At 58.5% G+C, this 25594-nt stretch overlaps 3 protein-coding genes across 4 annotated transcripts; all 3 read left to right on the plus strand.

Moving 5' to 3' along the window:
• The first annotated feature begins 377 nt into the window (after nt 1-377).
• GPR162 (G protein-coupled receptor 162) lies at nt 378-6707 on the plus strand. Its single transcript, XM_025851809.2, has 5 exons — nt 378-828; nt 2427-3715; nt 4426-4615; nt 5478-5635; nt 5942-6707. Exons 2-5 carry the CDS (start codon nt 2849-2851, stop codon nt 6491-6493), a joined length of 1767 nt encoding a protein of 588 aa, XP_025707594.1. The 5' UTR covers nt 378-828; nt 2427-2848; the 3' UTR covers nt 6494-6707.
• Nucleotides 6708-7708: 1001 nt separating this feature from the next.
• Nucleotides 7709-19398, plus strand: P3H3 (prolyl 3-hydroxylase 3). Its single transcript, XM_025851991.2, has 15 exons — nt 7709-8221; nt 9114-9266; nt 9590-9791; nt 9866-9997; nt 10443-10579; nt 11017-11106; nt 12510-12562; nt 12691-12758; nt 12889-13013; nt 16216-16317; nt 16652-16802; nt 17020-17137; nt 17214-17289; nt 18099-18239; nt 18380-19398. Exons 1-15 carry the CDS (start codon nt 7724-7726, stop codon nt 18545-18547), a joined length of 2214 nt encoding a protein of 737 aa, XP_025707776.1. The 5' UTR covers nt 7709-7723; the 3' UTR covers nt 18548-19398.
• Nucleotides 19399-20029: 631 nt separating this feature from the next.
• On the plus strand, nt 20030-25582 carry GNB3 (G protein subunit beta 3). Of its 2 annotated transcripts, XM_025852006.2 has the most exons (10): nt 20030-20140; nt 20390-20476; nt 20765-20803; nt 22068-22174; nt 22252-22315; nt 22436-22598; nt 22689-22755; nt 22849-23050; nt 24121-24337; nt 25196-25582. In XM_025852006.2, the coding sequence occupies exons 2-10, from the start codon at nt 20420-20422 to the stop codon at nt 25300-25302; spliced, it is 1023 nt and encodes a 340-aa protein (XP_025707791.1). In that variant the 5' UTR covers nt 20030-20140; nt 20390-20419; the 3' UTR covers nt 25303-25582. The 2 variants fall into 2 exon arrangements, with proteins under 2 accessions (XP_025707791.1, XP_073744859.1); XM_073888758.1 differs by lacking the exon at nt 20390-20476 and having other exon boundaries at nt 20066-20140.
• The last annotated feature ends 12 nt before the right edge of the window (nt 25583-25594 follow it).

A 25594-nucleotide genomic window follows, 5' to 3' on the forward strand; every position in this document is an offset into this window, starting at 1 on the left:
TGTTCCAGGAGGAGGAAGCGATATGTGTGTGTGGGGGGGGTGCATTGAGACCTGTGTCCCCCCCACCCCCCAGAAGCCCTAGCTTCAGCACAACCTCCAGCACTTGCCGGTCTGAGCTGCACCCCCAACACAAGTGTGAGTTTGTGTTCCAGGAGGAGGAAGCGACATGTGTGTGTGTGTGGGGGGGGTGAATTGAGACCTGTGTTCCCCCCACCCCCCAGAAGTCCTAGCTTCAGCACAACCTCCAGCACTTGCCCGTCTGAGCTGCACCCCCGGGCGGGGCGCAGCCCTCGCGGATACACACAGTGACACACGCTTCCTCCTCCCCGAACACCACCAGCTGCCTCTCTGAGCTGGTGTTCGTGTGGAAAACCGGGGTGGGGTGGGGGCAGGACACGAACCGTCTCACCAATGAAGCCGGTTCCCCGGTTGGTTTCTCGCCCCCCCCCCGCCGGCCCCCCCCCCCCCCCCCCCCCCCCCAGGCGCCGCCGTCCAGTTCCCCCCCCCCCCCCCCCCCCCCCCCCCCCCCCCCCACCCGGAGCCGCTCCCGGCCGGCCCCTGACCCGGGGCTCACGGGCGGCGCGCCTCCAGGAGACGGGGGCTCCCACAGACCTGGGGTGGGGGGCAGAGACTCAGTGAGCGGCGGGCCGAGCCCGGGAGGCTGGGACCGAGGGTGGGGGGGAGGGAGGCCCGGAGGGAAGGAGGGAGGGAAGGAGGAGGGCGGGCGAGCTGGAGCCGGCAGGCGGCGGGAGCCCGGGCGAGCGGCGTCGGGAGTGCGGTCTCCATGGCAGTGCCGGGCGCAGCCAGAGGTAAGACGACCCCGGCCCTGTCCCCCATGCGGCCCCCTCTCCGCCTCCCCCCTCCCCCCCCCAGCCGCCTCCTCTCCCCTCCGGCCGGCCCCTCCTCCCCAGCCACCTGCTGTCACTGCCCCGGAGAACACGGTGGGTGGCGGGAGGGAGGAGCCGCCTGACCTTACCCCTTCACCCCGAAGGGCGAGGGACCCCTGTCCGCGGTGGAGTCCCCCAGATCCCCTCTCCCACCTTCCTCTGATCTTTCTCTGTCCTTCACCTCCTCTCTGTCCTTCACATCCTTCCTGCCTCCCTCCCTCTCTGACTCCCCATCTCTTTCTTCCACAGCCCACCCGCTGGGCCTGGGTGGGGGTAGGTGGGAAGGGGTACAAGGCTGTAGGGGAGAGTAGTGGGGGGGGCGCTTCTGACCAATTCCTTCCACCTCCCTCTGGCTGGCCATTGCCATGGCAACTAGGGTGTACTGGGCTCCGGAGGGAACAAAGGTGGGGGGTGGACTAGGACCTCTCAGGGAGGGCAAGGATCTGAGGTTCTTCCACAGCAAGTAGACCCTCTCACTGCTGTGCCCCATTTTTACCCGTTTCCCCCCCCCCCCAAAGCCGTTAGCTCATCCTTCTTGCCTCCACTCCGTTCAGGGCTTCCCCTGATTTCCTCTTAGCCCCCTCCCCAGGGCTCGCTGAAGCTCACCTTCTTGAAATTCAGGACTACCCGCCTTCCCATCAGAGGGAAACTGAGGCTAGGGCAGGGGAGGAAATAGTGGAGGTCCACCAGGGGGAGTCAGCACCTTATTGAACATGGGGCTTTTCTTCTCAGCCTCCCTGTTTCCTGCTCCCTCCTTCCACACTACCTCTCTTCCCTCTCAAGCCTCCTCTCCAGGGGTCTCTGGGGGTTTCCTTCTATTTTCAGATACTATCACTTTGCCCCCTCTTTCTTTCTCTTCTGCTCAAACTCTCCTCCTTCCCCCTAGTTCCCCATCTTTCCATTTCTGGATGCTTCTGATGTCAGCGGTTTCCCCGCCTTCGGGTTCCCTAGCCCCCCCCCTCCCCTTGGTCCCAGCCTCCTTTCTCCCATCTTCCCAGATCCCTGGTGAGCTAGAGGGTGATCACACGGGCTTGGGGAAATGGGGCTGAAGCACCAAGACCCCTGGGCCCAGGAGCCGGAACTCTGGCGAGGAGCTGAGATAGCATACATATCCCAGTTTACCGTGAACCCTCAAAAAAGAAACAAGCCGTGCACCTGGCAGCAGTAGCTCTGAAGAGAGATTCAGGGACATGAAGCTAGGGATCGAATAGTACTGAGCAGGGCACATAAGAAGAAGGGACCTGGGAATGGCAGAGGGAGGTAAAAGGGCTGAAAGGGATAGGAGACAGGAGGTCAGAACACCTTCTTTCCTGACAGCCAGGAAAGCAGGGCTCCTAGCTGTGTGGGCTGTGTGACTGGCCATCTGATTTAAGGCGAGAGAATGTTCTGAATGACCCCATGACCCCTAGTAGTCAGTTATTTCTATAGTTTCAAGAGAAGGGGGTGTGAGAAGTCAGTTGGAGAACAGCCTAGGCACTACCTTTTGCCCTCCCCCTCCCACATGTCATTTCTCCCTTGCAGTTTGTCCAGGTGGCTGAGCCTCTCCCCCCCACACACCCCTTGGGGCACCCAGAAGATCCCTGACTGGTCAAGAACCAGAGGAAGAAGAGACCCGGAAGTCCTGGCATGGGGACCAGAGCTCCTCAGCCAACCTCATAGATGGGAAAGCAGTCTGCTTGCCTCCCCCATCAACCACAGGGATACTTCGGGAAGGTTCCCACCCAATATGGAGGCTGAGGACCACCTCTGCTGACCCTCAGTCTCCTCCCCTGCCCTCCACACCGCACCTTAGCTGGGTCAGTCATGCAATGCTGAGCAGTAGGGTAGGCCGCTGGGCGGCCTGCTCCCCCACAGGGCAGAGATTGGGCGCATCATGGGTGTGTGTGTGAGTGGGGCTCCTGGGTGAGACCTAGCCCCCACCCCCAGGAGTTCAAGGGGGGTGGGGGGGCCGAGGATATAGGATGGCTCGGGGAGGGGCAGGGGCAGAGGAGGCCTCCCTGCGCTCAAACGCATTGTCTTGGCTGGCCTGTGGCCTCCTGGCCCTGCTGGCCAATGCCTGGATCATCCTCAGCATCTCGGCCAAGCAGCAGAAGCACAAGCCGCTGGAGTTACTGCTCTGCTTCCTGGCGGGCACGCACATACTCATGGCGGCCGTGCCCCTCACCACCTTCGCCGTGGTGCAGCTCCGGCGCCAGGCCTCTTCCGACTATGACTGGAATGAGAGCATCTGCAAGGTGTTTGTGTCCACCTACTACACACTGGCCCTGGCCACCTGCTTCACAGTCGCCTCCCTCTCCTACCATCGCATGTGGATGGTGCGTTGGCCTGTCAACTACCGTCTCAGCAACGCCAAGAAGCAGGCACTGCACGCCGTCATGGGCATCTGGATGGTCAGCTTCATCCTCTCTACGCTGCCCTCCATTGGCTGGCACAACAATGGCGAGCGCTACTACGCCCGCGGCTGCCAGTTCATAGTCTCCAAGATTGGCCTGGGCTTTGGTGTCTGCTTCAGCCTCTTGCTACTTGGGGGCATTGTCATGGGGCTGGTCTGTGTGGCCATCACCTTCTACCAGACGTTGTGGGCCCGGCCCCGGAGGGCTCGGCTGGCTTGGCGAGCGGGGGTGGGGGGCGGGGCCAAGGGGGGTGGGCCAGGGGGCTTGGGTACCCGGCCAGCCTTTGAGGTGCCAGCCATTGTGGTGGAGGATGCCAGAGGGAAGCGGCGGTCCTCGCTGGACGGCTCCGAGTCGGCCAAGACATCCCTGCAGGTCACCAACTTGGTCAGCGCCATCGTCTTTCTCTATGACTCACTCACAGGGGTGCCCATCTTGGTGAGATTGGGGTCCCCCGCCTGCTTTCCCCAATATCCAGGCCCCAGCACAATCACCTGACCTCCAAGTCCATCCGCCATACAGCAGCTCTGCACTCTGCCATCCACCTTCCTCTCTTCTGCCCCCACCCCTGCTACATCTGTGAGCCCCCCCTCCATCATCCATCCCCTCGTTCCCATTACCCCCAGCCTCGTTGTCTGTTTTCCAGTTTCTACTACTCAACTCCACCACCCATCCTCCAGCTCCACCATCTATCCCGCTGCTCTACGCTTCGGCTCCCAGCCCCACCATCCAGCAGCCCAGCTCCAGTCTCCATTCCCTAACACTCTCGGGATATATACCACAGGGTCTCTGAGCACTCCGGTGGAAAGCCCAGAGAGCTCGCCCCACCACCCCCGCTTTTTGCATCCCCATCTAGTCCCGATTCCCGAATTTCTCTCTGTGTTCAACTTTTCTGTACCGTCTGCTTCTGTCCCTCTGGACCTCAGGGCTTTGTCTCCAGTCCTTGCCCCCGACCTTCCTCTGAATCACGCCCTTGCCCTCCGTTTGTCCCATCTGCACCTCCGACTTTGCCTCTGTCCTGAGCCTCTGTGAACTGGGCCAGGCCTTCCTTTTTGCCCACCCACGGCACTACAACCCTGGATCCGGGGCCCAGGGGGACCTCTGGGCGCTGGGTCGTGACCCCGCGCCATTCCCCGTCCTCCCGCTAGGTGGTGAGCTTCTTCTCCCTTAAGTCGGACTCGGCCCCGCCGTGGATGGTGCTGGCTGTGCTGTGGTGCTCCATGGCACAGACGCTGCTGCTGCCCTCCTTCATCTGGTCCTGCGAGCGCTACCGGGCCGACGTGCGCACGGTGTGGGAGCAGTGCGTGGCCATCATGTCCGAGGAGGAAGGCGATGACGGTCAGAGGAGGGACTGGGCTTTGGCTTTTCCGGGCTTCGGCTCCCTTTTCTGCCGGCCCTTCCCTGTGTGGGGACGGGCTGCCCTGGAGTGCCCCCTGCTGGACGGAACCGGCGCCGCCTCTGGGCTGACTCCCTTTCCCTAATCCCGCACCCCGATGTACACCCATCGCTTCCTTCTGCACCGAGGGCTCCCTCCACCCGGCGGCGGCTTCCCTCTGGAAGCCCACACTACCCAGCTCTGCCTCCACTCTCCAGGCCGAGTGCCTGAGAAGCAGTCCAGAGTCCTAACGCAACCGCTAAAGGAGGGCTGTGGAAGTAAGGGGACGGGACGCTAAGCTCCCTGAGAGAGGCCCCCAGCTATAGGGACAGTTCTTGGGGTGGGGTTGCAACTGTTTCAATAAACATGTCTATATGTATGAAGCACTAGGGACTTAGCAATGAATGCAACAGACGTTAGACACTCTTGCTTTTCCTCTTGGAGCTTACAGAGTCGTGGGAACAGGATTCTCCCAGGAGCTTATAAAGGGGGCAGGAGGTTGGGGCGCCTGGGTGGCTCAGTTGGTTAAGCCACTGCCTCCGGCTCAGGTCATGATCCTGGAGTCCCGGGATCGAGTCCCGGGATCGAGTCCCGGGATCGAGTCCCGGGATCGAGTCCCGCATCGGGCTCCCTGCTCGGCGGGGAGCCTGCCTCGCTCTCTGACCCTCCCCCCTCTCATGCTCTCTCTCTCTATCTCATTCTCTCTCTCAAATAAATAAATGAAATCTTAAAAAAAGGGGGGGCAGGAGGTTTTAAGGGGGGGTGGGGTGGGGAGGGGAGTGGGCATTCCCTGTCTGTAACGACCCTGCCCCTCTTCTCTCCTAGATGGGGGCTGTGATGACTATGCAGATGGCCGAGTGTGCAAAGTGCGCTTTGATGCCAATGGTACCACAGGACCAGGGGGCAGGGACCCCTCCCAGGTTAAGCTGCTGCCTGGAAGGCACATGCTCTTTCCCCCTCTTGAGAGGGTCCACTACTTACAGGTATGAGGCTAGGGAGTGCACCTCCTGTTCTGGGTACCCCCTTACTACCTGTCTCCGGTCTCTGCTGACCATCCCGACTCCCCACTCCCTAGCCCTGGCCTGCAGGGCACCTAAGGGGTAGGTGAAAGAAACGTGTGGCAAGAGAGGCTCCCCTTCAGACCTCTCAGAACCAGGTTTGCCCATCAGAGGATGTTTTGCAAAAGTTTAAGGGGGTGGGGCCTTCTTACCGAGTCCCTACTTTGGTTCCTGCTTCTACCCCTGCTTGGTCCCCATAGCACCTCTGGGTCTACCGGCTCCTCTCCCCAGGTCCCTCTGTCCCGCCGTCTGTCCCACGATGAGACCAACATCTTCTCTACTCCTCGGGCACCAGGCTCCATCCTGCATAAGTGGTCATCCTCTGATGACATCCGGGTCCTCCCTGCCCAGAGCCGAGCCCTGGGGGGCCCTCCTGAGTACCTGGGACGAAGACAAAGGCTGGAGGATGAGGAGGATGAGGAGGAAGCTGAAGGTGGGGGGCTGGCCAGCCTTCGCCAGTTCTTGGAGGGGGGGATGTTGGGGTCAGGTGGGGGACCCCCACGGGGTCCTGGCTTCTTCCGGGAAGAGATCACCACCTTCATTGATGAGACACCTCTGCCTTCTCCGACTGCTTCGCCAGGGCCCTCTCCTCGCCGGCCCAGGCCCCTGGGCCTCTCACCCCGCAGGCTCTCCCTTGGGTCCCCTGACAGCAGAGCCGTTGGACTTCCTTTGGGGCTAAGTGCAGGGAGACGCTGCTCCCTGACAGGAGGTGAGGGGAGTGCAAGACCTTGGGGAGGATCCTGGGGCCCAGGTAACCCCATTTTCCCCCAGCTGACCCTGTGAGCCCAAGTGGGCCGGCGGGACTCAGGGGAGGGGCCCTGAGTAACACCAGTTCTGGCCCTGAGCCTAGGGCAGCTGCCTCCAGACTCCGTGGAGGTGGGCACTGGATCTGGGGCCTGGAGCCCCCTGCTGTCTCCCATCTCAATGACCAGATGCCCTACTCACCTTCCATCACCCTTAGCAAAACATATTAAAGCCTGAAGTGTTACCATGGAAACCACGGTGTCCTGTGTGCTCGGGTGGCAGAGGGTATGGTGGGAGGCTCGGGGGTGGAAAGGCTCATAGAGGACAAAATAGAGCGGGGGCAGTGACCAGAGGCCCAGAAATACACGTGGAAAAAGACAAACTCAAACATGAAGACATACAGAGGGACAGGCTTGTAAGAGCATCTTTTGGCAACCCTGTCGGGACCTCTCTCATTCCTGAGAGCTTTTTCTGTATCCTTGATTAATAAACTTCTGTCGCTTTACTCACAAAAAAAAAAAAAAAAAAAGCATCTTGTGCTGGGCATGGGCATGGGGAGACAATCGAGTTTGCCGCTTTGGGGTGTGAAGGATCTCTGTCTGGATTTGTGGAAGTAGTTTCAGAGTGTGATTCCATGTGCCATGCCCCAACTCTCCTTCCCCCAAATCCACCCAGGCCTCACTTTCTGGGCAGGAAAGGATTTGGGCCTGAGTTGGTGTCACAGGCCCGCATCCCATGCTGCATTCTAAGGCTCATTTTCCAAAAGTGGGTGTGGGTAGGTGTGTGGGAGGCATCCACTCTCCTTGTCCTGGTCCCAAGAGTGGGGGTGGGGGAGGCACAGAGCGGAGGGGAACACAGCTCCAGTAGTTACTCTGAGGCTGGGGGCCTCAGGGGTTTGAGTCAAGGGTCCGAAGAGGCTTCCCATGCTGTTTTCCAAAGCACCAGTCCCGCTCCAGTGCCAGCCGTTTGCCATCTGCTCTTCAGGGCCTGTTTGTCGTCCCACACCGTCCCTCGTCTTAAAGACTGCTGTCTCCACTTTCTGCCAGGCTTCCCGACGTCTCTGGCTCTCATATTGGCCTCTCCCAGGGTTGAGCCTGGGCCGCACCGGCTCTCCTTGGCCCCCCGCTCATTCCTTCTCTCTTCCTGTCCTCCCTCCTCTCCATCTCTCCTTCCTTTCCCCTCCCTCTCCCTTCCCCCTTCCCTCTCTCTCTCTCTCTCCCTCTCGGCTCCCGCATTCCGCTTCGGCAGCCGGCCGGCGCCCCTGGCACCATGCTCCGGCTCCTCCGGTTGCTGCTGCTGCTGCTGCTGCTGCCCCCGCCGGGGTCCCCCGAGCCCCCCGGCCTGGCCCCGCTGTCCCCGGGGGCGCCCCCGCAGGCCCCCGACTTGCTCTACGCCGACGGGCTGCGCGCCTACGCGGCCGGGGCTTGGGCGCCGGCCGTGGCGCTGCTGCGGGAGGCGCTGCGGAGCCAGGCGGCGCTGGGCCGCGCGCGCCAGGACTGCGGGGCGCGCTGTGCGGCCGAGCCGGGGGCCGCGCTCCCCGCGGTGCTGCTTGACGCCCCGGGGCCTGACTCCGGGCCCGGCCCGGCGCGGGGGGCCTGGGAGCGGCTGCTGCTCCGCGCGGCGCTCCGCCGGGCCGAGTGCCTGACCCAGTGCGGGGCGCAGAGGCTGGGCCCCGGGGGCGCGGCGCGGCTCCGCGTGGGGAGCGCGCTGCGGGACGCCTTCCGCCGCCGGGAGCCCTACAACTACCTGCAGAGGGCCTATTACCAGGTGCGGGAGCCGCCCAGGCCCCTTTGGGGGTCCCGCCCCGACCCACGCTGCGCCGCTACTTGGAGCTCGCCGGGAGAGGGCGGAATGCCGGCGCCCGGGACTCCGGGCGGGGGGGGGGCTCGGGGGGGGTCGACGGACCTCTCCTTTTGAGTCGGTCCCATCCAAACCGCGCCAAATACCCATTGAGGTCGCCGAGGGACAGCCTAAGGGAGAGTGGGAGCAAAGCTGGAGCGGGGCTGGATGGGTTCCTGAGGCGGGGTGGAAGGAGATCGGGGATGGAGGGAAGGGGCCTGAAACGTTAGAGGTCTTACTGAGACCTACGTGGGATGATAGTGAAGCGGAGCGGATGGGGGGAAGCCCGTCGCTGCACAGGAAGCACGGGGGGTGGGGGGGTTGAGTGTGAGCCTTTGCGGGGCAGGGTCAAGGCTAAGGAGTCTAGAGGCCGGGCATGTGGCGGGCAGGCAGTGGACGCTGCGCAGCTACCAGTAGCTATTGCCTACGTGGCTGGGGGGGCGGGGGGCTGGTCACACACACCTCAGCCCAGGGTCCTAGAGACCTGCGGGTTTTGCTGGTGGCTCAGGTCTCCCCCACTTCCCACCTTACTTAAGCCATCACTTGCACCTTGTCTTCCAAACGGAGGCCCTGAGGTCCCTCTACCAATTCCGCACCCACTCCAAAGTCTCCAGACCCCTCTTCTCTGAGTTCCCCCGGCATACTGGTTTCTAGGGGCGCTGGAGGTTGGGAAGTGGGCAGTTCTGACTGACAAGTCTTCCAGAAAGCTCTGGCGCAGTTCCAGGTGTGTGTGTGGCGGAGGGTGGGGAGGCCAGTGAGTCGGCAGAGGTCCAACACCCCTACCTGAGGGCACTGACTCCCTCATCTTCGTGCTTCTCAGCTGAAGAAGCTGGACTTGGCAGCTGCGGCAGCACACACCTTCTTTGTAGCAAACCCAACACACTTGCAGATGCGGGAGGACATGGCTAAGTACAGACGCATGTCTCGGGTGCGGCCCCAGAGCTTCCGGGACCTGGAGACACCGCCACATTGGGTGAGACCCCTTGGCCAGATACACAGGGCTCACTGGACTGGGACCTGTGTGGCTCAGGCATCAGGAGACCTGGGTACTGTCCTCAGTAAGCCTGGATGGAGAGTCCCTCTCTGGGGCTTGGTTTTTCTTCCCGAGGATCACTAAAGTCCCTTGTTCGACCATTCTGATCCCGATGCCCACCCTATATTCCCCCAAGGTGAAGTGGGACCTGGAGTCCACACCCCAGATGAGACCAACACCCCTCCCCTTCTTTCTGCCTCCCAATCTTGTCTGGCACCCAGCTTCCAGGAGCTCAGGTGACTGCCCGCTCCCCTCCCCCACAGGCAGCCTATGACGATGGCCTGGAGCTACTGGGGCGCCAGGAGGCAGAACTGGCACTGCCCAGGCTAGAGGAGGCCCTGCAGGAGAGCCTGGCCCAGATGGAGAGCTGCCGGGCTGGCTGTGAGGGGCCCGAGGAGCAGCAGAGGGAGGAAGAGGAGGAGGAAGGGGCCGGGAGCCAGGGGGGCCTCTATGAGACCATTGCAGGTAAGGTGCTGGGGATTCCCGGCCCCACAGAGAGGAGCGTCACAAGCTCAATGGGTGACGTGTGTTGTCTGCAGGGCACTGGATTCGGGTCCTGCAGTGCCGGCAGCGCTGTGTGGGGGACACGGCCACGCGTCCTGGACGCAGTTTCCCTGTCCCTGACTTCCTTCCCAGCCAGCTGAGGCGGCTTCACGAGGCCCACGCTCAGGGTCAGTTGGGGAAGTCTGGGCGCTGGGGGTGACGGGGATTGGAAACAGGGGAAGTGAAGGTTTGTCTCTGATGGTATCCTGAGCCCCATCTCTCCATCCCTCCCGTCTGTCTCTGGATCTGTAGTTGGTCAGGAGGACTCTCATTTGCTCTCCTTTGGTGCCTTTGTGGAAAGCTCAGGAGATGGGTCCCAGGGCTCCTTCTGCTCTTGCTGCTTCTCACCTTCCTTTAACTCCCTTCTCTCTTCCTCCCCTCTGAATTCTGCCTATCCAGCTCAGGTATGTTTGAGGAAGCTTTGGAAAGAAGCAATGGATGAGTGTGCCTGCCAGGTGGGATGGGGGCTTTGGAGTTGTTTGGCACCGGGAGACCACCTTCTCTGGCTCTGCCCAGGGACCACTGTCCTGCTCAGTCTCCGTGCCCCACCCCGCCCTATTACTCTGTCTCCAGTGGGGGATCTGTCCCAGGCTATGGAGAATGTCCTGAGTGTTCTGCTCTTCTACCCGGAGGATGAGGCTGCCAAGAAGGCTCTAAACGAGTACCAGGCCCAGCTGGAAGAGCCGAGACCTGGCCTCGGGCCGAGAGAGGTAACCCTCTGCTCCATACTTACCCTAAATCAAATAGACCTGAGAAGTAACCTGGACTCTGTACCCCCTTTTAGTCACCACAGGCAACTCCAAGTCCAGCATCTGACTTGTCTCCCCTCCCTGCTCCCCACTGCAGACTCCACTTTCTGAGTCCAAGTGGCAGCCCATCCCCCCTTGCCTTCACCTCACCCCCCTTGTGTGCCCTCCTGTGCCACAGGCATATGCGTATAACCTCCCCCCCGCCCCCCTACCCCCCCCACCCCTTGAGCCCAGATGCCCCGAAACTGTTGACCAAGAAGGCACAGGGAAGGGTTTAGGAGCATGCAGGCTGTCCCCTAGAACCAGGGGCTGCCATGCTCTCCTCCAGCCTTAACTTCCCTGCCCCACTCTACTTCTCCTCGTTCCACCCCTTTCTCCCTGCTCCCACCCCGCCTCAGGACATCCAGCGCTTCATCCTTCGATCCTTGGGGGAGAAGAGACAGCTCTACTATGCCATGGAGCACCTGGGGGCCAGCTTCAAGGATCCTGTGAGTATCTCCCCTTGTCCCCGTCCTGCCACTCTGCTCCCCCAGGAGGAAGAGAAGAGTGATGCCCTACATTTGTGTCACTGTGCTTTGCAACAAGGCTTCCCATTTCCCACACCCCTGGGAGGTTTGGAGAGGGGTCTGCAGTGTCTCAGGGAGAAAGGAGAGGGCCGCTTTGGGGTCATGCAGGCCTAAGTGTTGGTCTCTTCTCTGCCATAAACAAGCTCTGGACCTTCACTTGCCTCAGCCTCAATTTCCTTACCTGTAAAATGGGCACATCAGACCTATCTCATAGAGTGATTGACGCTATATCATTGCTACATAGTAGAGAAGGCTCTGTTCTTGCTGCTGCTTTGGTTACTGTTCTTTTTGTGGTAGTTATGAGGAAACTGAAGGGCAGAGGGTTTGTTCACTGCTAGGACAATAACATAAGGCATTTTCTCAACCGTCTTGGCACCACTGACATTTTTTTTTTAAGATTTATTTATTTATTTGAGAGAGCGAGAATGAGAGAGAGAGAGTACATGAGAGGGGGGAGGGTCAGAGGGAGAAGCAGGCTCCTTGCCCGAGCAGGGAGCCTGATGCAGGACTCGATCCTGGGACTCCGGGATCATGTCCTGAGCTGAAGGCAGTCGCTTAACCAACTGAGCCACCCAGGCGCCCACCACTGACATTTTTGACCTGATCATTCTTTGTAGGGGAGAGGAAGGGGACTTGCCTAGGCATTGTGGGATGTTCAGCAGCTTCCCTGGCCTCTGCCCAGTAGATGTCAATAGCACTCTGAGTCATGACAATCAAAAATGTTTCCAGACATCGCCTAATATCCCCTGGGGGGGCAAAATCTCCCTGGTTGAGAACTGCCGGCTCAAAGTGTGGGCTCTAAAGCTAGTTCAGTATGCATGTATGTATGTATGTATGTATGTATGTTAAGTAGGCTCCACACCCAACATGGGGCTGGAACTCAGGACCCCAAAATCAAGAGTCACGTGCTCTACAACTGAGCCACGAGGTGCCCCTCTAAAGAATCCCAAATCTGTCGCTTACTAGCTGTGTGATCTTGGGCATGTTACTTTACCTCTCTGTGTCTTAGAGTCTTCAACTGCAAAGTGGGCACGTTAATACAATGTGTTTCATTAAGACTATCGTGAACATTACATGATGAATCTCCATGCATTCCGCTTCCGTGGATGAAGCTGTTAGAAAAGCACCTGACAAATAGTGCTACATGAGCAGTTGTTGGTAGAGTTTGGCCCAACTCCTGGGGCTCCCGACAACGAGTCCAGGGCTTGTCCCACCTCTGCCTTCCTCTCTGGAAGCAGGAGGACATTAATGTGGTAGATCAGAGTCTAATAATGTCAGGGATTTGGGCTGGACTTGGGTGACGGTGCTTTTCCTGACTCTCCCAGGATCCCTGGACCCCAGCAGCTGTCATCCCTGAGGCACTTAGAGAAAAGCTCAGGTAGGAGATGCCCTGTGGTAGGAGGGGCCTGGCCCAAGCTGGAAGGTGGGGGAGGCATCTTGGTAGGTCCGGGGAAGATGGGTCCGGACTGGCGGGCACATGCACTGAGCACGTCTCTCACCCCTGAGAGAGGATCAAGAGAAGAGGCCGTGGGACCATGAGCCGCCACAGCCGAAGCCCTTGACTCACTGGAAGGGTAAGTTTCTGGGAGAGCAGGAAGCAGGAGCCCCGAGGGTCTGGGGGGCCGGGTCTGGGTGGCCGCCAGCCTTGCTGGGCCTGCCCTCAGCGGGCACTCAGCCCCCTCTGCCCTGTCCCTTCCCCCGCAGATGTGCTTCTCCTGGAGGGAGTAACCCTGACCCAGGACGCAAGACAGCTGAATGGGTCCGAGCGGGTGGTGTTGGACGGACTGCTCACCCCGGCCGAGTGTGGGGTGCTGCTGCAGCTGGCCAAGGTAAGAAGACCTGTGAGTAGGTGGCACCGTCAGCTAGTTAGGGACCTCAGGCACAGCCCGCCTGGTTCTGCCCTCTCTGGTTCTCCAGCAGGCACTGCCCTTGCCCCCCACCCCCGCCCCCCGCACGGCGGTGGACACGTTCCGTTTCTCTCAACTTAGCCGGCCTGGGGTGGAATTTTGCTAGAAATTGGTAGGAAGAACGAAACAAAAAACATAAAGGCATAAAAAAGGGTGAGTGTGCAGGTGAGGATTCCTTGGTTAGCCAAGAGTTTAATTATCGGCTTGGCCAGTGGCGGAGTGGACATAGAGGCTACTTTCCCCATCTGTTGCATCCCCTGCTGGTTTGGGTTGAATGATCCGTATTCACCAGGTTTAGTCCACCATTTGGGGAAGCTTTCATCTTCATTCTAGGTTAGCCTTCCTTCTACACAACACTCACTGAGTATCTGCTGCATACTCAGAACTACTAGGTTCCAGGGGGAGGGAGATGAGCACAGACGTGCATTCAGAAGCTCACTGTACAGAGAAGGAATCAGACGTGGAGACACATCAGTAGATCGAGGGCTAAGTTTGCTACAAGAAGCACGTACCCATCCAAATAGGAGCGCTGAAATGCCAAGTCACAGAAGGCTTATGGGGTGGCGGGGGGAGCATTTGAGGGGGTCATTTGAGCTCAGTCTTTTTTTATTTTTTTATTTTTATTTTTTAAAGATTGTATTCATTCATTTGACAGAGAGAGAGGGAGACACAGTAAGAGAGGGAACACAAGCAGGGGGAGTGGGAGAGGGAGAAGCAGGCTTCCCGTGGAGCAGGGAGCCCGATGCGGGGCTCGATTCCAGGACCTCAGGATCATGACCTGAGCCGAAGGCAGACGCTTAACAACTGAGCCACCCAGGTGCCCCGAGCTCAGTCTTTAAAAAAAAAAAAAAACAAACAAAAACATTTTATTTATTTATTTGAGAGAGAGAGGGTGCGCACATGCACATGTGTGGTGTGTGCACGTAGTGGGGGAGGGGCAGAGAGAGAAGCAGACTCCCCATTTAACGGGGAGCTGGGCACAGGCACTTGATCCCAAGATGCGATTCCAGGACCCCAGGATCATGACCTGAGCCCAAGGCAGATGCTTAACCGCCTGAGCCACCCAGGTGCCCCTTGAGCTCAACCTTAAGGATGAGTTAACAAGGCAGAGAAGGGGAGGAGAGCCAGGCCGTAAGGAAGAAGAATGAGGGGGGTCTCTGACAACTGCAGTAGAGTACAGGAGCTAAGGACTTGGGCCCCCAACAGTGGTTAGCTGGGTGACCTTGTGCAATGTATTTTAATGTCTCTGAGCCTCGTTTCTTCATCTGTAAAATGGGGCTAAATACAGTGGGTTCTTTTAGGGTTGTTGTGAGGACCCTGGTAGTCCTTGGTAAGGCTGTTGGAAGAATATAAAAAGCACTCAGGATTAGCCGGCGCTGTGTCATCCGGCTGTATGTTATCCAGAGAAGGTATAGGGGAGAGAAGCCGGAAGTGGAGGCACGGGCGAGATGACGAAGAGACTTCTGTCCCCTGCCAAGGAGTTTGTCAACCGTGGACAGCTTATCGGAGAATTTAAGGAGGGGTTAGGTTTTAAGTCCCCGTGCATTAGCAGGAGCAGGGTCTGGAGTCACCATCCTGCGGAACCGGTAGATCCCTCTAGTGGCACTGTGGAGAATGCACTGGGATAGGAAAGCAAGGAGGGGAGGCTTCTGGGGTGATGCCGGAGTGCTACTGCCTTAGGTTAGGTCCTCATTTCAAGGAAATGAAGAGAGGCGGACAGATGAGAGATATTTAGAAAGTCAAAGATAGAAAAGTTCAGCACTAAACCTATGTGGGAGACAATGGATGAAAGGATGGAGTCAGGGATAACTCCCAAGTATCAGCCCTTCTTTCTGTTCCTCCATCGCCCTAAATTCATTCTGGCCTCAGGACCTTTGCACTTGCGGTTTCTGCTGCCTGAAACATTTTTTTCTCTCACATATTCAAGTGGCTCCTTTATATCATTTGCTTTCAATTTAGATGTCACCTCACTCATCAATTAGCTGTCCCCTAACCACTGCCTGTGCACTCTCAAGGCTGTAACCCTATTTTAATTTTTTAAATACCATTTATCCCCATCTGAATCGATCCGGTTTGTTTGTTTGTTTGTTTGTTTACTCAAAATATAAACCGCATGAGGGCGCCTGGGTGGCTCAGTTGGTTGAGCGATTGCCTTCGGCTCAGGTCATGATCCTGGAGTGTCGGGATTGAGTCCCACATCGGGCTCCCTGCCTAGCAGGGAGCCTGCTTCTCCCTCTGACCCTCCTCCCTCTCGTGCTCTCTCTCTCTCATTCTCTCTCTCTCAAATAAATAAACAAAATCTTTTAAAAAAATAAAAAATAAAAATAAAAAATATAAACCGCATGAGAGCAGGGACCTTTTCATGTTCATGGTTGTATCCTCAGTGCCTAGAATATAGGAAGTGCTCAGTACAGATTTGTTGAATGAATAAATACAAGCATGGAAGGTTAGATGTCTTGGGTGAGTAGGTGGTTTCTCAGAGATGGGGTTTATACACAGGGTAACTGGGTAGGGGTTGCAGAAAGCAGCCAAAAGAATAGTTATCAGGAAAGGGACATCCAAATACCAGGAGACCCCCAGGTAATGCGACTCGTATAGGTGGTTGGGTAGTTGGGGCTCAGCATCAAGGGTTGTCACATTCTCCAAGAGTGTGTCAAGGGTGTCAGAGAGAGGCACCTCGGCTGATGCTGTCTCCCCACGTCGAGCTGGCCGGGACCCGGCCTGACTCTCAAACTTCCTGCTAGCGCCCTGTTTCTGGAAAGACTCCTCTATCCTTGGCTCATTAGGAACAAATGATCAAGCCCTTCCTGGCCCCTTTCCCCAACAGCCCTTACCCTCTCAGAGGCCCCTTCCCTGCTCTAGGAAGCTCTCCAGAGCTCTGGGCACAGCCCCCTCGGCCAGTGGGATTCTAGATCTTTACCAGAGAGTGACAATATAGATAGTCGTTCTGTGGGAAGGGGCAGCAGCTCAGGAAAGGGAGCCGGCAGGGCACCCTGGGGGCTTCTAGCCTCTTCCGGGGACTGGGAGGATTGGAGAAAGATCTTGCAGCCCTGTGGGCAGTGAGGTGGCGGAGGGCCTGGGACTCGGGGAGTGAGACTCCCCGGCCGCGTCTCTCCCTCCGTAGGACGCCGCCGAGGCCGGAGCCAGGTCTGGCTGTCGTGGCCGCCGCTCCCCTCACACCCCCCATGAGCGCTTCGAGGGGCTCACAGTGCTCAAGGCTGCACAGGTAAGGGGAGGCTCCCATGCTCTGGTCTGATGCCCAGAACCAGAGAAGAGGATATGCAGAAGGCTGGGTGCCCGTACCTGGGCCTCTCCCGTGGCCTGAGAGCACCTGAGTCCCCTGCCTAGAGTTGAGGGCGGCGGGAGGGGAGGTGTTCTGAGACCTCGGGACCTGGGTGATGGTCACAGAGCCAATGGAAGGAGCAGTTTGGGCTGATCGACAGAGCTGGCTGCTGAGACCAAATCCGTGGGTGGAGAGCAATGGAAGTAGGGCAGGGGCTGGGGCAGGGCCACCCTTCTGTTGCCCCTTCCTTTCCCGCCCTTCCTTTCCCCGCTTGCAGCTGGCCCAGGCTGGGGCCGTGGGCAGTCAGGGGGCTAAGCTGCTTCTGGAGGTGAGCGAGCGCGTGAGGACTTTGACACAGGCCTACTTCTCCCCGGAGCGGCCCCTGCATCTTTCCTTCACCCACCTGGTGTGCCGGAGTGCCATAGAAGGTAACCACCAGGGAGCCTAGCTGTTCCTCCCCAATCCTGGGCCCCTGTTGGGCACTGCTCCCCCTCCGCATCGCCAAACCTGGTGGGCTTTCTGACTCCCCCGCCCTGAGGGCTCTTGGCAACTCTGTCCAGCCGTGATCCCCCGAAGCTGCAGGGGGAGTGTGGGCAGCAGTGGATGTGGGCACAGGGGCATGCACCAGGCCCCTTTGCTTCCCAGGAGAGCAAGACCAGCGCATGGACCTGAGTCACCCAGTGCATGCAGACAATTGCGTCCTGGACCCTGACACCGGGGAGTGCTGGCGGGAGCCCCCAGCCTACACCTATCGAGACTACAGGTGGGCAGCCCCCGCAGTGGTCAGGTGGGTGGGCCTGGGTTGGGGTCTCACTGCCTGTGGCTTCCTCCCTTTGCAGTGGGCTTCTCTACCTCAACGATGACTTCCACGGTGGGGACTTGTTCTTCACAGAGCCCAATGCGCTCACGGTCACAGTAAGCCGGGTGGGGGGGCGTGGGGGTGTGGCGGGGAGCCCAGCTGTGGGCTCCGAATTCAAAACGGAAGCTTCCCAGAGGCAAATGCAGGGAAATGGCCGGGGCCCCCTTAACCCTTTCTTTCCTTTCTGGCCTCCCCTGCCCTCTCTACCACGTGTCCGGGTTTCGGGGGTTCTAGTAGAGGTTGATTACACCTCCCCGGGAGATCTCCTGTGGCCCCTCCAAACCCTGCCTTCAGTGTTTGCCTCACTCCCTCAAGGAGGGTAGATAAAGTGCAGGTCCCCAAGGCCCTAGTCCAGGTAGAAACCAGGGGCTGGAATTGGGCAGAAGGAGAGGGACAGTGATTTTGCATCATCTACTGCTCTGTCTTACCCAGTTACCTCCTTCTCTGCTAACTGCCACCAGCTACCCATGATCCATGGCCTCTCTGAGGTAGAAAAATGTCCCCAAGATCCATATCCCCAGTACCCAGAGTCTGGTACTGCATTCATACTCTCAGATTGCTTCATACCTGGGATTTAAAGGTTGATCAGGAAAAGTCAAGGCCTGGGGCAGGGGGTGGGGAGGCCCTCCACGGAGGCCCCTTTGCTTTGGCTCTGACTCCTCTAGCCTCAGTCTGGCATTTGTGCTCCCCAAGTTGAGGCCAACTTCCCATTTCCCCCCAGGATGGTCCCTGAATTAAGGAATGGGAAGTGATGGGCAGGAGAGCTGAACTCTTTGCGCCCTGGCCCGCCACCTGCCGTAGGGAGTCAGGACCAAGTGTTCTGAGAGCACCCATCCATGGCGCTGAACCTGCCCTCACCCCTCAGGCTCAGGTTCGTCCTCGCTGTGGACGCCTCGTGGCCTTCAGCTCCGGTGGGGAGAACCCCCACGGTGTGTGGGCCGTGACGCGGGGACGGCGCTGCGCCCTGGCGCTGTGGCACACGTGGGCGCCTGAGCACAGGGAGCAGGTGAGCAGCCGCCAGAGTAGGACGGGCTGTCTCTCCTGGTGTGTGAAGGATGAGGGGCGGGGGCCGAGACGTCCCAGGGAGGGTCCGTGGGGGCAAGGTGATGCGGGAGGTTGGGCCAGACTCTCCTCCCTACTCCTCAGGAGTGGACAGAAGCCAAAGAGCTGCTGAAGGAGCCAGAGGAGGAGAAGGAGGAGGAGGAGGAGGAAGAAATGCCCAACAAAGACCATTCCCCGGAACCCCCCAGCCGCAGGCTCCCGCGGGTCCAGGACAAGGCTGGGAAACCGCCTCGGCTCCGAGAGGAACTGTGAGGGACTGAGCCAGCTCCCTGGGGATGTGGCCACTTGACTTGTGAAGGGCCGCCTTGATGCCAGGACCCACAAGAAGCCCCCATGTGCTGGGAGCAGAACAGTGAGCTCTCTGTCCCTGCACCCCTACTACCTTGGGGACCACAAGGGCTGTCCAGCCCTGGACTCAGAGGACACTGCACAGACTAGCCTAGAGCTCACCAGGCCTGGGTGATGGACCTTCAGCCCAAGGACAGACCGAGGACATGATGCCTCCCTGGACAAAAAAATGGCAGGGGAGAGGGCCTGACTGCTTCATGTGTGGAGGATGAGAGGGAGGCTAACCCCAGTGCCCTGTCCCAGCCTGTAATAAAGAACTGAAGATCCCTCAGTCAAGGGCCCAGACAAGGGTATCACAGTTTCTGTGGTGTCTGCAGCAGGCAGTGCCTGTGGCTGGCCTGGGAGGAGACAGGTGTCTCTGGGCCTCCCAGAGGCGGGGCCACTCAAAGCCTGTGATTTGTCAGGGAAATCCTGGCCACCTGCTCCCCATATGCAAATGGCCCCAGACCCCGGACAGCTGCTCCCTGGGCCTCCAACTCTAAGCCCCGTCTTCCCTCTCCCAGCTTGGCCAAGACGTAGGGCTGCCTGATCCCTCGGGTTCCAGCCTTCACAACCCCAGCAGGACCCCGTGAGTCAGGGGGGCAAGGAGTGGGCCAAACCCCAGATGGAAGCCGGGTCAGGGTTGAGCCCCACTTCCCACCCTTTGTCTACTTAAAGCAGGTGCCACCCTGTCCAGTCTTTCTCTTTGGATCCCCTGGACCTTCCCCCCCCCCCCAGATCAGACCCAGGGGCAGCTGGTTGGGGTTTGTTGAGAAGAAGGATTATCCAGATCAGTCCCATCTAATCTCAGCTCCTGCCTGCACCCTCCCCATATTCACCTGAACCTCCTTCCCCGGAACCCTGAATTTAGGGATGAAATCTTGGATGTTGATAATGGGCTACCTCTCACCCTCATATTCTGGCTCCTGGGCTGGTTGCTAGGCATGCCCTGACTGCCACGATCATCAGCATTGGTGGGGGCTGGGGCGGGGGGTGCACTGGGCTATGGTTGCTTCTCCTCTGTACCCCTCCCAAACCCCAACCTTTAATCCTCACAGCTTTGCTCTAATCCCAAGGGGCCTGATGCTCTTATCTCTGCCTACAGGGAGACTGGCCAGGGAAGCACCCCCTTCCACCCCTCCTCCCCCCAGGGCTTGTGGGGGGCTGCTCCTCTCTATAGCCCCACACTCTTGCTCCCACCTAAGCCCCTACCCCCCCGCCCCAGGCTGGGCCCAAGTCTGTCTGGAAGCCACACATCTCCCTTCCTGCCCTCTCCTGCACCGCGTCCCCCCCCCCCGGCCCCCGCCGTTGCCAGCTGATTTCATTTGCCTGACGTTGTCGTCGTTGGCCCTACCTTCTCTGTCAGTGCCCCCCCCCCCTCGGAGCTGGGGCCAGGCCAGGCCAGCTCCTCTGGCAGCAGAGCCGGGGCAGGTGACGGGCTGGCGTCGCAGCTGAGGGAGTGAAGAGGCGCCTGGGCACCGGAGCTGGAAACCCGGCAGAGGTCCAGTCAGAGTCCAAGTAAGAGGGAGCTGGTGCGGCTCTGCTGCCTGGGGGACCGGGGCTACAGGGAGGGCTCAGGCAGGGCCGGGCTTGGTGCACAGGACTCCCCGCACGTGGAGGGGCTCGTGGGGAGCGGTTGCGGGCCCCCTCCCCCAGGCATCTCTCTACTTCTTGTAGTGGGCTCCAGGCCTGGAGTCTGGTGCCGGTGTGAGGGACAGGAACATGGCCTGGTGGGGACCCCCTACACCTACCCCATGTTCCTGACAGGAGCCGGAACTACCCCTCAACCTGTCAGCCATGGGGGAGATGGAACAGCTGCGACAGGAAGCAGAGCAGCTCAAGAAGCAGATTGCAGTAACCCCACAACTCTCCCACTGGGGGACCCCAGAAAACATGGAACCCGGGCCACGAGGGAGTGTGGACCGGGGTGGTGGGCGGGGGCGGGGAGGAGGCTGGCTTTGCTCTTGAGTGAAACCTTAGAGACCCCTGACCTGGAAGGGACCAGAGACTTCCTGAACTTGGATCTCATATTTGAGGCACCCCCCAAACCCTAGAGCACCAAGCCCACCTACCTCAGAGGCCCATGCACCCACTAACCCCACCTTGCCCTTATGCCCCCCTGATGACTGCTCTCCCCCCCAGGATGCCCGGAAAGCCTGTGCCGACATGACTCTGGCAGAGGTGAGACCTCCTGTCCCCCGCCCCCCCCCTTCCCGGGGCAGGGCTGGAGAGGAGTGGAGGGAAAGGGAACTCCCGGACCAGCAAGAGCCTGGCACCCGAGCTTTAGTACAGCATGTCCTTGGAATGAGGAACGGCATTAATTAATTCATTCAACAAACATTTAGTGACATCTGCTCTGGGCCAGGCACCTTATTGGAAGCTAAGGATGCAGATGCTGTCTCAGTCCTCAACCATAAAATGAGAATGATTATACCCCCTCACGGCGTGGCGAGGATGTAGAGAGGGACGGCACTTTGTAAATCATAAAGCCCTTATAGAGCAGTTTTTAGTTTTCTAATAGTGTATGTCATCACTGGGCTATATGTCATCAATTCTAAGGTCACATCTTTTCAATTTTGACATCTCTGAGATCAAGATGCAGCCCAAAATAGATGATGCCTTACAATTATAATTGGCAGCATTTTTTTTTTCTTTCTCAGTGATACCTGAAAGCATGGTGCTTCATAGAGTTGGTGTCATCTTATGTTGGATTAAATACATTAATAGTAAGAGTGAACATTGAGCACTTTGCCGTGAGCCCAACACTGGGCTAAGTTGCTTCAATACTTAATTTCATTTAATTTTCACAACAACCCCAGAAGTTGATGCTATAAACCTCGTTTTATGAGATGAGCAAACAGGCTCAGAGAGGGTAAGCGACTTGCTCAGGACAACAAAGCAAGTAAATGACAAGTCAAGGCCATCGACTTGAACCCCAGCCAAAATTGAGAGGCTGGATGGAGTGTAAGGGACATAGGACCACAAATTTCAGGAGGTGCAGCTCAGGGTCACGGGGCTGCCCTGGGTAGCCAGTGGAAGGGACAGACGTGCGGCAGTGTCGTGTGGGGCCGGGCTCCTAGCAGCTCAGGACAGCGGATGTGGCCCTCTCTTCCCAAGTCCGTGTTCAGTGACTTCACACGGGCAGCTTGAAATTGGTCAAGGTGGGAGTATTTCCATGATGGACATCACTCTCCCGCCCCCACCTCCTCCACTAGCCCATGCTGGAGAGATGCTTGTTCAACATTTGGCAGCGTGCCACTGGCCATGCCTGGTCTCTCCTACCTCAGTTTAAGCTGCCGCAGGGCAGGGACTTATTTCTCTAAGGCTAGGGGCCTGACCCCAGAGCCTGGCACAGAACAGAAACTGGTCCGAATCGGTGGCTGTGATGCTGACATCTAGGCATGTACCCTACTCACCCTGATTTCTAGTGCCCCCTTTTCTGCAGCTGGTGTCGGGCCTCGAGGTCGTGGGAAGAGTCCAGATGCGGACGCGGCGGACGTTAAGGGGACACCTGGCCAAGATCTATGCCATGCACTGGGCCACCGACTCTAAGTGAGGCTTGAGGGGCACCCGGGGGTGGGGGAGGCAGGAAGGAGAGGCTTGGGTGACATGGGGTGCCCTCTCCCCAGGCTGCTGGTAAGTGCCTCGCAAGACGGGAAGTTGATCGTGTGGGACACCTATACCACCAATAAGGTAGCTGCCTCCCCAGCCCTCCGTCACCCTGTGATTCCTTGGGGGCTTTGTGCCTCCCCTCCTCTACCCTTCCCACCTGGGAGCTCAGCTCAGGTCCTGCCTCTGCCCACCCTCCTGCAGGTGCACGCAATCCCGCTGCGCTCCTCCTGGGTCATGACCTGTGCCTATGCCCCATCTGGGAACTTTGTGGCATGCGGGGGGCTGGACAACATGTGCTCCATCTACAGCCTCAAGTCCCGTGAGGGCAATGTCAAGGTCAGCCGGGAGCTCTCTGCTCACACAGGTGAGTGAGAGACCCTCTCTTCCCGTCCCTGTTGTGAGAGGCCCAGGGATGTGGCCCTGCAGCCCGGGCGCTGTCCTCACCCACCCCCAGGTTATCTCTCCTGCTGCCGCTTCCTGGATGACAACAACATTGTGACCAGCTCCGGGGACACCACTTGGTGAGGGCTGAACCCTGTGGGTGCCGGGGCTTGGGGCGTGGCTCTGTCCTGGGCTTTCCCTGACAGGGTGACAGCCCCCCCTCCTCCCGGCAGTGCTCTGTGGGATATCGAGACTGGGCAGCAGAAGACCGTATTTGTGGGGCACACGGGGGACTGCATGAGTCTGGCTGTCTCTCCTGACTTCAAACTCTTCATTTCGGGCGCTTGTGACGCCAGCGCCAAGCTCTGGGACGTGCGGGAGGGAACCTGTCGGCAGACTTTCACTGGCCACGAGTCGGACATCAACGCTATCTGCGTGAGCTCCCCTCTGTGCCCCAACTCCCGGGACCTCCTCACCAGCGCCACCCCCCAACATCCTTCATCCCTCCCCCAGCTCCCTCCCCGCCTCTTTATAACTTTCCTGGTTGGAATGATTTCATCTTACAGAAAGGTTGGGAGAGTAACCCAAACAGCTTCCATCTACTCTTCACCCATATTCACTGCTGACACTTTTACTGTTGGTTTGCTTTAGCATTCTCTCTCTGTAGAGGGAGGGAGGGACCGATGGAAAGACAGACACATACACCTAGATGTGGACATAGATATGCTTTATTACCTTTTTCTTTTCCTCTTTGGAGAGTAAGTTGCAGATATCATGCCTCTTTACCCCTTAAATACTTCAGTGCGTATTTCTTAAAAACAAGGCCATTCTCTGACATGGTCACAGTATAATTCTTAAAATCAGATTGAACAATGACACAATATAGTCTACAGCCTATATTCACATTTCACCAATGATCTCACAAATGTCCTTATTAAGGACATTTTTTTCTGTCTAGGAACATGCATCGCATTTCCTTGCCGTACCTTTTCAGTTTCCTTTAAACTGGAACCTTTTTTCTACCTTTCTTTGTCTTTCGGGGCCTTGACATCTTTGAAGAGTGCCACCCAATTTTCTTTAGGCTTTCCGTCCCTTTGAGTTTATCTGACATTTCCTCGTGATGAGATTCAGGTCACACATTTGCACTTGGCCCTGCACGTCCACACCCTGATCCAGCCCGGAGCCCGGAGTCGGGGACAGCCTCCGCCCTTCTAGCCATGTGACCCTGGGCAAGCCACCCGCCCTCCCTCAGCCTCGCAGCGTGCAAATAATGCCTGCCTGCTTGCAGGGTGGCGAGGGACCGAGCAACGAGTGTCGGGCGGCCAACTGGCATGCAGATGGCTGGGATAAATGTCAGAAATGAAGAGTGCTGGGGAAGGGCCGGGCAGAGAGGCTGACGGAAAGCGCTTGCGCTGGAGCCACCAGGGCGGGAGCCAAGGAGAGGGCGGGAGAGGTAGCAGGCCGCCCGGGGCTGAGTCCTGACCCCCTTGCCACCTGTACCTCAGTTCTTCCCCAACGGAGAGGCCATCTGCACAGGCTCGGACGACGCCTCCTGCCGCCTGTTTGACCTGCGTGCGGACCAGGAGCTGACTGCCTACTCCCACGAGAGCATCATCTGTGGTATCACATCCGTGGCCTTCTCCCTCAGCGGCCGTCTGCTCTTTGCAGGCTACGACGACTTCAATTGCAATGTCTGGGACTCCATGAAGTGCGAGCGTGTGGGTAAGGGCCGGCCAGCAACCCCCCCGCCCCCGCCACCTCAGCTGGAAGGACCTTCCTACTAGCTCCCCTTTTTGGAACCCTCTTTCTACTGCTCCTAATTACTGGATGACTCTGAGCTCTAGCCCTAGAATCCAATCCCCCCTGGTTCCCAACCTAGACCATCATCTCTAGTGGCCCTTCTCCACCACCCAATGCTCTAGCTGCTTCCTGCCAAAGGAGCTCCTGTGTCACCCGAGACCTGGGGACCTTGAATGTCCAGTCACTTCCGGATTTCCACGGCCTCTGAAGTGTCAGGGGCATCCACTGGAGGAAAGGGCAATCTCAGGGAACTTTAATAAGCAGAATCAAGGAGATCTAGCGTGACCCCAACCTTGGGGCTTAACTAGGACCACCCTGGTCTGAAGCTGAATCAGATAGTGTGGCTTCTCTTGGGAGAGGCCAGGCGCCTGAATGAAAATAACACTGGCCAGAGAGTCAGGATCCAAATCTGAATTCTGTTGCTTAGGATCTGAGGGCCCTTGGGCAAGTCACTTCTCTTGGGGCCTCAGTCTCTTCATTTGGAGACTCAGGAATGAGACTAAAGAGCAACCTCCCCATTTTCTAGTGCCCATCAAGGTGCTCCTTGCTTTTTTCACAGCACACCGACACTGCCAACCTCACCTGTCCCTCCCGGCCCCCCACCCCGCCCTCCACAGAGACTGGCCTCAAGAGAAACCCTGCCCCTTAGGGTAATCCTCGTTGAGTCCCCACCAGAGGCTGAGTCCATGGCCAATCTAACCTAGGATTCCTGCAGACACACATGCGCTCTCTGCCAAAGCAGCATGGGCAAACAGGCTGACTCCTCTCTCTCTTCCTCAGGCATCCTTTCTGGCCATGACAACAGGGTCAGCTGTCTGGGGGTCACAGCTGATGGGATGGCTGTGGCCACTGGCTCCTGGGACAGCTTCCTCAAAGTCTGGAACTAAGGAGGCTGGAGGAGGGGAGGTAAAAGGCCATGAAGACACTCAGTTGCCCCCTCCCTGCCCAATTTTCTTTTAAGATTTCTTTAAGGTTTTTTTCTTCTACACCCCAGCTGCCACTCCCACCCAGCTTTGTCCTTTGAGGGCAGCAGGGAAAATGGGGGTATGCCTTTGGGAGGCAGCATCAGGGACACAGGGGCAAAGAACTGCCCCATTTCCTCCCATGGCCTCCCCTCTCCATGGTCCCGCAGCTTCTCCCTCATTGGGCAAGGACAACTGACCTCTCCCTAGCCCTTGG

This window comes from Callorhinus ursinus, unplaced genomic scaffold (genome assembly GCF_003265705.2).
Source record: "Callorhinus ursinus isolate GAN/ISIS: 27379988/994484 unplaced genomic scaffold, GSC_fseal_2.0 scaffold94, whole genome shotgun sequence".
In the NCBI taxonomy this organism is placed as follows: Eukaryota; Metazoa; Chordata; class Mammalia; order Carnivora; family Otariidae; genus Callorhinus; species Callorhinus ursinus.

Coding starts and splice junctions, on each gene's coding strand:
- GNB3 (XM_025852006.2), top strand. CDS start 20,420: ATGGGGGAGATGGAACAGCTGCGACAGGAAGCAGAGCAGCTCAAGAAG. Junction 20,477..20,764: donor AGCTCAAGAAGCAGATTGCA/GTAACCCCACAA, acceptor TCTCCCCCCCAG/GATGCCCGGAAAGCCTGTGC. Junction 20,804..22,067: donor CCGACATGACTCTGGCAGAG/GTGAGACCTCCT, acceptor CCTTTTCTGCAG/CTGGTGTCGGGCCTCGAGGT.
- GPR162 (XM_025851809.2), top strand. CDS start 2,849: ATGGCTCGGGGAGGGGCAGGGGCAGAGGAGGCCTCCCTGCGCTCAAAC. Junction 3,716..4,425: donor TCACAGGGGTGCCCATCTTG/GTGAGATTGGGG, acceptor TCCTCCCGCTAG/GTGGTGAGCTTCTTCTCCCT. Junction 4,616..5,477: donor CGAGGAGGAAGGCGATGACG/GTCAGAGGAGGG, acceptor CTTCTCTCCTAG/ATGGGGGCTGTGATGACTAT.
- P3H3 (XM_025851991.2), top strand. CDS start 7,724: ATGCTCCGGCTCCTCCGGTTGCTGCTGCTGCTGCTGCTGCTGCCCCCG. Junction 8,222..9,113: donor TGCAGAGGGCCTATTACCAG/GTGCGGGAGCCG, acceptor CGTGCTTCTCAG/CTGAAGAAGCTGGACTTGGC. Junction 12,563..12,690: donor GCACTTAGAGAAAAGCTCAG/GTAGGAGATGCC, acceptor CTCACCCCTGAG/AGAGGATCAAGAGAAGAGGC.